Source organism: Notothenia rossii (genome assembly GCF_949606895.1).
Source record: "Notothenia rossii genome assembly, chromosome: 5".
Taxonomy (NCBI): domain Eukaryota; kingdom Metazoa; phylum Chordata; class Actinopteri; order Perciformes; family Nototheniidae; genus Notothenia; species Notothenia rossii.
In genome coordinates, this window is record NC_136903.1 from 4,453,697 (window position 1) to 4,465,401 (window position 11,705).

At 40.5% G+C, this 11,705-nt stretch overlaps 2 protein-coding genes across 2 annotated transcripts in view; both read left to right on the top strand.

Annotated features, from left to right (window-relative positions):
* LOC307038456 (E3 ubiquitin-protein ligase TRIM21-like) overlaps window positions 1-11,705 on the top strand; it is an 89,600-nt gene that overhangs the window by 12,751 nt on the left and 65,144 nt on the right. The window lies entirely within an intron of this gene.
* The window catches only part of LOC307038427 (uncharacterized protein), a 93,928-nt gene continuing 82,956 nt past the window's right edge, over window positions 734-11,705 (top strand). Inside the window, exons 1-2 of the mRNA XM_079679813.1 lie at window positions 734-822; window positions 1,021-1,107. Coding sequence (XP_079535939.1) covers window positions 771-822; window positions 1,021-1,107 — 139 coding nt within the window. The 5' untranslated portion in view covers window positions 734-770. The remainder of the gene's footprint in view (window positions 823-1,020; window positions 1,108-11,705) is intronic.

Genomic DNA, 11,705 nt, shown 5'->3' on the forward strand with positions numbered 1-11,705 from the left:
AGACATATATATATATATATACAGTATATATATCTAGACACACATATACAATCTGACACGAGGTAAAAACTCGATTAAACATGTTTTGAAAACATCCTTCCTCTTCAGAAAACAAAAAATTCAATACAAAAATTAAAATTAAATGAACAACTCCCTCCTGTAATACTTGATTCTGATTGGTCGATTCGAACATTTAAGAGGTTGTTTATACAACAAACTGCTGTAAAACACAACATGCCCATTTGCTTATTCCTTGCAAAATATAAAAATAAAATGGGCAAAAATAACTTATAGTGCACAGGAAAAACATTGAAAGTGCTGTAAAGCAGAATAACCCTGTTTTTTTTTCTTCTACAACATATGTGTTTTCGGAAGGGGGTTGTAAAAGGTTTTAATTGAATTTTTAGTTTTCTAAAGAGGAGGGATATTTGGGATAATTTATATAATTTCTAATTGTTTTTAGGTAACAATATAAAATGTTAATAAAGATATTTGTGTGTCGGGGGAGTGCTTTTTATTTGTTGTCGTTGATATACCCTCTCAAATGCAATATTGTTTTACATGTGAATTTAAAATGATGGTCTCAACGAATCATAAATGCACAACAAGCCCCATGAAAAAACTCCTCATTCTCAGAGTTTAATCTCAGATAAATGATGTTTTCCTCTGTGCAGAGAGACAATCAGTGCTGATCAGCAGCAGCTGCTGGAGGTTTCCCTCCTTTAAAGCTGGCTGGTGCTCAGGCAACACTCTCTTGGAAAACTGCAGAGATGGCAGCTGTTTGGATGCTCTTCTGTGTGCTGACTGTTTGTCTGGCCAGAGGTATTTACCTGTTTGATAATTGTGTTGAAGATGAAGGAGTAAGGTTTGATTTAACAGCATGTTTCCTGTCCACAGTCTCTGGTTTTCCAGCTGGTTAATATAAGCTGCAGAGGAGACTGAGAGTTGAAAACATTTGATTGTATGCAGTGTTTCTTTTCTCTGTCTGACACTAACCTTTAATTATAATGTGTCCTACAGATCTGTCTCCCAATGAGATCTCCTTAAAGAAAGCCTTTGCACTTTTCCGGGCGATGGAGTCCATGTTGGAGCAAGACGCTGGCAAAGGTGAGCTCTAAAGGCTAAAAAGACAACAGTATGTGTTGCATAAAAGTGGTGTAAAAGATCTGAAATCTGGGAAATGTATGATTTAATTTGAAAAGCAGCAATAGCAAGTTAATAATGTGTGTGTATATGAGCTAAAACAAACCACTTGCATGTCTTTTATAAGTTAATGCATCAATGTTTGGTTACTGAATTTGCTGCCAAAGTCGCTCATTTTTTACAAAAACAGGATGTATTAAGTAACCAAGCCCTTGAGGAACTATTAGAGAATAATTCATGCTGTGATTTCAGTCTAGAGAACATCATTTATTGTCTTGACGTCCATCATTTATGACTCAAATGTTTTTTCAGTACTCCATGAAGTAGACGAGCAGTTGTGGAACGGAACGATGAGCGACGAGGAAAAGTTCAACGGAACGATGAGCGACAAGGATAAGTTCAACGGCACGATGAGCGACAAGTTCAACGGCACGATGAGCGATGAGTACAAGTCCAACGGCACGATGAGCGACGAGTACAAGTTCAACTGCACGATGAGCGACAAGGATAAGTACAACGGAACGATGAGCGACAAGGATAAGTTCAACGGCACGATGAGCGACAAGGATAAGTTCAACGGCACGATGAGCGACAAGGATAAATACTACGGCACGATGAGCGACAAGGATAAGTTCAACGGAACGATGAGCGACAAGGATAAATACTACGGCACGATGAGCGACAAGGATAAGTCCAACGACACGATGAGCGACAAGGATAAGTTCAACGGCACGATGAGCGACAAGGATAAGTACTACGGCACGATGAGCGACAAGGATAAGTACTACGGCACGATGAGCGACAAGTTCAACGGCACGATGAGCGACAAGGATAAGTACTACGGCACAATGAGCGACAAGGATAAGTACTACGGCACGATGAGCGACAAGGATAAGTTCAACGGCACGATGAGCGACAAGGATAAATACTACGGCACGATGAGCGACAAGGATAAGTTCAACGGCACGATGAGCGACAAGGATAAGTACTACGGCACGATGAGCGACAAGGATAAGTACTACGGCACGATGAGCGACAAGTTCAACGGCACGATGAGCGACAAGGATAAGTACTACGGCACAATGAGCGACAAGTCCAACGGCACGATGAGCGACGAGTACAAGTTCAACGGCACGATGAGCGACAAGTTCAACGGCACGATGAGCGACAAGGATAAGTACTACGGCACGATGAGCGACAAGGATAAGTTCAACGGCACGATGAGCGACAAGGATAAGTCCTACGGCACGATGAGCGACAAGGATAAGTACTACGGCACGATGAGCGACAAGGAGAAGTACTACGGCACGATGAGTGACAAGTTCAACGGCACGATGAGCGACAAGGATAAGTACTACGGCACGATGAGCGACAAGGATAAGTTCAACGGCACGATGAGCGACAAGGATAAGTACTACGGCACGATGAGCGACAAGGATAAGTACTACGGCACGATGAGCGACAAGTTCAACGGCACGATGAGCGACAAGGATAAGTACTACGGCACAATGAGCGACAAGTTCAACGGCACGATGAGCGACAAGGATAAGTACTACGGCACGATGAGCGACAAGTTCAACGGCACGATGAGCGACAAGGATAAGTACTACGGCACGATGAGCGACAAGGATAAGTCCTACGGCACGATGAGCGACAAGGATAAGTACTACGGCACGATGAGCGACAAGGAGAAGTACTACGGCACGATGAGCGACAAGGATAAGTACTACGGCACGATGAGCGACAAGTCCAACGGCACGATGAGCGACGAGTACAAGTCCAACGGCACGATGAGCAACGAGTATAAGTCCAACGGCACGATGAGCGACAAGGATAAGTACTACGGCACGATGAGCGACGACAAAAAGTTCAACGGGACGATGAGTGAAGAGACATTCAATACTGCATATAATAGATTGATCTTGTCTATTTTTAGTGCCTTGGAGAGCTTGATATCTGAGGTGTTATCTTGGTAACAATATAATAAAACGTCTATACATTTCTTAAATAACAGCGTGTCAATCCAATGTTGGTATTGCAATGCTTGGCTCTTATCATGCATAAATCTTCCCTTAACAGTCCAATAAAAGCTCATCTGGACTAGAAAAGTCTTTTAAAAAACTCTCATACTCCATAGGATTAGCATACATTGGCCATGTCAGTAAAAGGGAGAAGACTAAACGTGCACTGTTTTGAGAAATGTTCATTAGAAAACCTTGTAATCCTTCCAAATGCAGCCTTTATTGCAGGTTAGTCTTAGGTGTTTACATTTTTACTAGCTTAAGAATCCCCAAGGTTGAAATTCAAGATTTTTGCAAATAAACACCTGTCATTTAGTTATTATTCTGTTTTAAAATATGAATGGTGCAAATTGTAATTATTTACATGAATAATTGTCTTAAAATGCAGTATGTAGCACTTTAAAAGTGGACTTAAATATTTACCAAGCAGCAGAAAGTAATGCTCCTTCAAGTCGGGGAATAAAGGGATATAAAATCATGATTTATTTAATATAAAAGTTGGACATTTTAAAACATTTAATTTCCCAAGTAGTCATTAATCACCGAGGGGAATCTTAAATATTTTCGTGAGGAGGTAAAGAGCAGAGTGAGCAAGTTACCACTCATCTCCTTGTTTCTTCACAAAGTTTCTGTGGGAGCCTGGCTTGTTTTAGTTTCTCGAGGAAGTAGAGTCTTTGCTGGGCCTTTTTAACCCGGTGTGATGTGTTGGAGGTCCTTGTAAGATGTCCATATTGCAACCACTATCCTGCTACAAGATCCTCCTGAAATGTAGAAGCTGGCTTTTTTCAGGGTACTCAAAGAAAGGTTCCAGAGTGCTAACCATCACGCCATATAAATTTTCCACAATGTATACAAAGAGATGCTATCTTTACGCAGAGACTCAGACACGTAACTAACTCATCGCTCTACCGCTTCACCTTCAACTGAAAACTGCACCGGTATGCGCCAAGGTCATAGTTGGTTGAAACAAACAGAACAATTTCCTTTGAAATTAGTAGAGAGGCAATATTGTTGTACTTGGCTGTGGCCCAAGATGTGTTGTTTTGGCTCCTCGAGTTACTCAAAGAGCTCTTCCCAAATCTTGACAATTTCCCCAGCCAGGGTCAGTAGAGTAGAGTGAACTGTTGTTTGAGGATAACTTTCCGCATCAATACACAGACTGAACAATTTAAGCTTGTATGCACACCTCCATAGCTCAGTTGGAAGATTGGAGGACTGTAGGTTGATAATCGCAGCAACGTTTGCATCGGCTACACTTTAGCACTTGTGATAACGGATGCATCGTCTTATTTAAATATGGCCTTGTGAACAGGGTTCAAATGGACAGAGAGAATCTGCTGATCCAAAGCATTTACAATTAGCAGAGGATGCTTTCGATCCATCGACCTCTGGGTTGTGGGCCCAGCACGCTTCCGCTGCGCCACTCTGCTCGATGTTTAGAACCCCAAGGCTGGCAAAAAGGTACTGTACTCATTGTCGGCCGTTTCAATTTTCAACCTTGACAAAGGCAGCGCATACCAGATCCAATCGTTCTTCTTTGTGTGGTTTTCAGACCCCCCCAATAAAGCAAAACTGCACGTTTCAGAGTGGCCTTTAATTGTGGCCAGCCTAAGGCACACCTGTGCAATAATCATGCTGTCTAATCAGCATCTTGATATGCCATACCTGTGAGGTGGGATGGATTATCTCGGCAAAGGAGAAGTGCTCACTATCACAGATTTTTTCAGATTTGTGAACAATATTTGAGAGAAATGGTTATTTTGTGTACATCTCATGAAAAATGGGAGCAAAAACAAAAATGTTGCGTTTATATATTTGTTCAGTGTAGTTAGGATGCCACCTGGGCGCCTCCCTAGGGAGGTGTTCCAGGCACGTCCAGCTGGGAAGAGACCAAGGGGTAGACCTAGAACCAGGTGGAGGGATTATACCTCTTCGCTGGCCTGGGAGCACCTTGGGACCCCCCAGTCAGAGCTGGTTGATGTGGCCAGGGAAAAGAAAGTTTGGGGCTCTCTGCTGGAACTGCTACCTCCGCGACCCAACCACGGATAAGCGGGAGAAGATGGATGGATGTTTTGGTGTTTATGGCGACACGACATGACCCATTGAACACATAAAGCAGAGATTTATATTCTCAACACTGAAGGTCAAAGCACGTCATCTGGACTGAACTCACATGGTGTTAACGTCACGACTGAAAGCTGTCCCTATCTGATAATACAAAAAGTCCTCAACACATAGTTTGTCATGTATTATTTTAGGTTAAGACAAAATGTTATTGATATTTCTGTGAAATTCACAAGATACATGGGTATCGGATAATCCAAAAATCAGCTCCTAACGTCTATCGTCTATTCCTTGACCTCTGAGTGAAACATCACGGGGTTAAGGGATAGTGGATAGGATAATTCAAAAGGATTTAGGAGAAGAGACTGCTGTACTTTAGAGCAGGGGTTCCCAAACTTTTTCAGCATGAGACCCAAAACAGAAATGTTGTGGTCCTAAGGGACCCAAGCTCAAATAATGTCATGATTTTCCATAATATCTACATTTATAAACAAAGAATGCAACACACCATGAATTTAAAATGTAAATGAAAATATTTATTTAATTATAAAAGTTTAGGTTTAGGTTAAAATTAGGTTTCTCACCATAACAACCTGCCCTTTGAGCTTGCCCAGAAAAAATAAGGATCAAAGCAGAAAGACGAAACATGGGACGTGCAGTCAAGTATATACAGTACAAATCAAAATTATACAATAATCAAAAGTGCAATATTAAGTTTGTCGCTAGCTCAAAAACTATGTACACACCATTTTAAACTATTTTAAATGAACAAAGAACAAACATGTTGTAAACAGAAAGGGACAAAACACTAACTGAAGTGCAGTCAAGTGTATTTCAGTACATCACAGGCGAAACCACATTTAAATGATCAGAAGTGCAACATTACATTTGTCACTAGATCAAAAACTATGTACACACATTTTTTAAACACTTTTAAATGAACAGAGCTGTTTTAAAACACTCTGAGAGACAAAGAAACTCCAACACTTGGCAACTGATTCACTTTTTTTTTGTGGAGGCTGACTTGATAGGATGCCCTCAGTGCCCCTCTGTTCCCTTGATAGGATGCCCTCAGTGCCCCTCTGTTCCCTTGATAGGATGCCCTCAGTGCCCCTCTGTTCCCTTGATAGGAGGACCTCAGTGCCCCTCTGTTCCCTTTGAATGCCTGAAAATAACAGAGAAGATATCATCATTAACATTGCTGGGTTATTGGGTGATTTTTAAAACCAGCCGGCGTACGCTGTATACCCAATGTGGACCTGGCAACCGCATTTATATTGCATTACATTACATGTTACTTGTTAGACGCTTTTATCCAAAGCGACATACATACTCAATACTGTGGGGAATCCCCACAGAATGATTTTGACAGGGTTGTTGCACAAAAGATCCAAGCGCGCACAGAAGAAATCTGAGAGCAAACATTTCACGAGCGCACAGAATTAGCCTGAGTGCAAGGAGAAGGTTTTAAACTGGAACACAGGAAACAAGCGCAGCAATATATCTGAGTGCAAGCGTACAGTTTGAGCAGAAGCAGAGCAAATCTAAGCGCAAGCAGGCACTATTTGAGTGTGAGGACAGGGTTTGAGGGAAAGAAATACATATTCTGAACGTGAAATCAATAAAGTATGCTCTCAAATGTAAAGACCACGCTCTTGAATAAAGATAGGGAATAACCCCCATATGTATTCCTATGTGCATCACACTGCAGCAGTCACGTCCGTGTACGGCTGATACTTTCTCTCGCCTTTCTTCTCATACTGCCGGTCACTTTCCCTCTAATCTTCCTGTGGTTATTGTTTCTCTGTTTTTCTCCCGGCCGTTTTAAAAACATTTCAGGCTAGTAAGAGTTGAAACACCGCTCTATGCCGCTGCAGAATGTAGTGGACTCGCGGCAGCGAGTAGAGGATGAGGGAGAGCGCGCAGCTGGCGGTCCGCTCCTTCGATGTGTCCCGATGCAGAGGATGTTTTGTTTGGAGACGCCGGTCCAATTTATTCATTTTCAAGCTTTCGTTACTGAGCACCTCTCCACATAAAACACACTGAGGCCGCTCCTCTCCATTTCTAACAGCTTTTGTGAAGCCAACGTTTAAAAACTCCTCTTTGTATCGTCTTTTTGCCATCATGTACGATCGGGATTAATCAACAGACAATAAACAGAAAGCACGAAAACTTTCGCGGGGGACGCGTCAGATCTGATACAAATACAATCTTTTATTTTTAGTTTATTTGTATTTAGAAAATTAAATCATTCAATATACAATGCTATATTGCATAATTTCATTTTCAAAATAAAAATAAAATACAAAGATTATACAAAAAATTGTATTTGCAACGCAGCCATCAGCTCTGACGCTGTGTGTGTGTAGCAATGCATTTAACTGGCGACCCAATCAAAACGGGTCCGCGACCCATTTTGGGTCGCGACCCTGAGTTTGGGAAAGGCTGCTTTAGAGAATCCGACTGCACTTTCACTATCCGACGTGTTTATGATGCGCCAGCGGACGTCATTGTGTGCATCTGCTGCTGTGGGGAGACTATGGAAACTACAGTTTTCTATACAACGGACTACAACATGGATGTTTAATAAGAACGAGGGACTCATCTAGAGACTCTGCACCGTGCTCTGATGCTGTTGTTTTATGCTTTATGAACGTGGACAACAGAGAAACGTATTCTTCATGACCAAAGTTGTAATTGAAATAAAAAAGGAAAGTGAAACTCGCTCGTCACCCTCTCCCTCCGGTCCACATTAATACAAATGATCACAATACGTATGATTGTATGAAAAGATCTTAAAATCAATACAAATGTATTTATTATAAACGTTAGTCCTTAACACCTATCACTGTGTATATCACCATTCAAACATCTTTTAAAAGTTGAACAAACTCCACACAGCTCAGTGAAATGTTGACTTTATTTGATCATTTCAGTAAAAACTAATGTTCATATTTCTCTTTTTGATTATAATACTGATGAACGTTCAAAACAAAGCACTTTGGCAACTTACCACATACGTTTTAAAAGGCTTAATAAGCACCTTAACTTTAATTATATAATTTCTCCGTCGTTTGTTTCCGTGAACGGCCGACTGTTGTGACGCAAATGCTGCGGCTGCAAGGCATTGTGGGGCAGCATTTTCTCCTCTCCTTTCGGGAAGGGAGGTCCAGTGGTTCCTAAGCTAAAGGAGGCTATAAAGGAAGTTTGAAACCTCCTTTCCTTTCATACATTTTAGAGAATTGGAACAGCACTCATTATGGCTGCCACTGAGGGACGTCCGGGTCATGTCACTCGGTTAGGAAGGTTCCTAAGCTAAATGGACTATTCGACTGGAGCCATGGTGGTATATTTAACAAAACAATCTACCATTGGGCTGCTGGTGGTAAGAGCTGCCAGGTAAGAGGGTTTGAATCTAGAGCACAATAAACATTGTAGGCAATGCCATCCCCTCTTTCTCCTCTTTTCAACCCTGCATCTCTAATGAAGTCACTCTCTGGCACAAAACACATCTTTAAAAATAAATAAATCAGCACTACCTTTACCTGCTGTAATTTTTAAGTAATAAAAAATATGAATCAATAATTATAATCCATTACAATGACATTATTTTTGAAATGGGCCACAAAGAGTACTTTTACTTTAAATTAAAAAGTAGAAAGACATGAAATGGACATTTTAAATCTCTTCCAGGCGGAGGAGTTGAGAGAGCCAGAGTTATTTGTAACCACTGCAACATTGAATTTTCTTATCACTGGACTCTAAGGGTAACTTGTTCTTCTATAACTAACCAGATGAAAAAAAGCTAATGCCCTAGCAGTGGCAGATTATGTTGGATTTAATTACATGAATTAATGTCTAAGTTGAAATTTACAAGAAATATTTTAACTGCTATTGTGTAAAGGGAATACTTCTGTTAAAAATCACCTTATTTGTTTATGCCCTTTTGTTCATATAGCAGTACTTTTAAAATAAAAGTGCACAATACACTACTTTTGGATTAATTATTGAATGTTGTGCATAACAATGCGGTTAACCCAGAACATTGAAAATGTTAATCGTTGCCCAGCAGTAATAATCTATAAACAAACAGAGTACAAGCGCTGCTAGTGTAGTGGTATCATACAATATTCCCATTCTTGTGCCCCAGGTTTGATTCCCGTGCGGTGCATGTGTTAATCCAACTTCAAACAAATAAGTGTTTATTTGGTGTAGGTTTATGATTCTCACTTAGGTTGCGAGAGGTCCACGGTCCAAATCAATACAAAAACAAAAGACGTGCGCCGCTAGTGTAGTGGTATCATACAAGATTCCCATTCTTGTGACCCGGGTTCAATTCCCGGGCGGTGCATGCAAGACGGTCTGAAAAGACGGTCTTATTTGCCCCCTCACCTTGAGCATCATTCATTCATCCAAAAGTACAATAATTGTCACAATTATTAAATAACTTTAAACAATTATTTTCCCCAACACACGTTATGTTTAGATCGGATGTGTGGGTCAAGCAACGTGTAAACCATGTTGTAAACAAGCCTCAACCCCAAGTGAGCTTGTAGTCTTAATGTTAGCGTGTGTGCTTAGCTGTAAACCGATCGGATGGGTGACCAAAACGTCCCTGTTTTCCAGGCAAAGTCCCCGTTTTCGGTGGCTGGTACCCGGTTGAAACTCCCGAAAATGTTCCCGTTTTTGAACGTGCGTTAAAAAACAGAGGAAGGTGAAATAAAATGTTACATGTCAGTAAAAACAGAGTAAAAGTGCCTTTTTGTAGCGTTAGCGTATTTCTTCTTCTACTATTTCTTCTTCTACCTCTTCTACTACTTCTTCTTCTTCTTCAATGTACCTGCCCGCGAGATATTGGACAAAAGAAACTCGGCTAGTAGTGTCAACTAAATCAATAGTATTACAACAAAAGTACTTTAAACAAGTTAAATTGCGAATGTATGTTCTCAATCGCCAAGTGGGATTGAATATTACATTAGTTTAGATTTATTGTCCCCACGGGGAATTCATTTGCACAGCTCTGTTGTGGTAATCTGTATTATATAACCCGTATTGGTACAATGAGCGACATCTAGTGGCGGATTGTGGAACATTGATTTGATTTTTCTCATGGCAGTTAGACTGTAGAGACAAACCAGGGGACTTTACTTTTAATCTGTGTCTGTCCATTTGGTGTACTGTTTTATCCAATATTAAATTTGGTTTATATATTAGTCACTTTCTTATGAAATGCCAGGTTTTATGCCTTGGTCTGAACATTCAATCCTGGAAATAAAAATCAACCAGATACATTTTTCTAGATAGATAGTAAGTAAGTACCATCTGTATAGCAAGACGAGTTAAGGGATAGAGGAGAAAAGGTTATGATCTAGTTTCAGAGCCAATTTATAAATGGAGGAAATCAATATTAGTCTGTCAACCAAAGTGCAGCCATCTAATAATGTACTATCTGTTGTTAAAGATCAGAGGAAAAGAACAGAACGAGAGGGGCAAATCCAGAATACAAATAAAGAAGCAAAGATATTGTAGAGCAGTGAGAAGGAAAAAAGCTTGGTGTGTCAATTCATTACATTGCCAGTATTTTTCGTTGTTGTGAGAAAAAACAAATCGCCCCCTCTGATTTTTTAACAGCCCCCTCAGTCATTTCATCCTGGAGCCGGGCCTGGTCTGAATATGGGTTGAGTAGGGGACAGAAGAATAGAGAAAGGTACAGAACTCTGAAATGGACATTTTAAATCTCTTCCGTCAGAGGAGTTGAGAGAGCCAGAGTTATTTGTAACCACTGCAATATTGAATTTTCTTATCACTGGACTCTAAGGGTAACTTGTTCTTCTATAGCTAAGATGAAAAAAAGCTAATGCACTAGCGATTTTGAAGACGATGACTACAGATTTTTGATGCCACAATATTAAGGATACACAGGGCTCTCCAACATCTAGGAAAACCAAAAACACTGTAATAGTCAATATATTGATAGTTATATTATATATAAAGAAGCACAATACAAGTGCCGCTAGTGTAGTGGTATCATACAAGATTCCCATTCTTGTGACCCGGGTTCGATTCCCGGGCGGTGCATGCAAGACCTTCTCAATATGGGTTGAGTAGGGGATGGAAGAATAGAGAAAGGTACAGAACTCTGAAATAGACGTTTGAAATGTCTTCCGTCGGCGGAGTTTTCAGAGATTCCCAAGTGTTGTAGGGTTAGGGTTAGTACAATGTTTGAGGTTCCTGTAGTTTACTTCAGATAATACAAAAAGTCCTCAACAAATAGCTTGTCATGTATTATTTTAGGTTAAGACACATTTTATTGATATTTCTGTGAAATTCACAAGATACATGGTGGTATATTTAACAAAGAAAATGACCATTGGGCTGCTGGTGGTAAGAGCTGCCAGGTAAGAGGGTTTGAATCCAGAGCACAATAAACATTTTAGGCAATGCCATCCCCTCTTTCTCCTCTTTTCAACCGTGCAT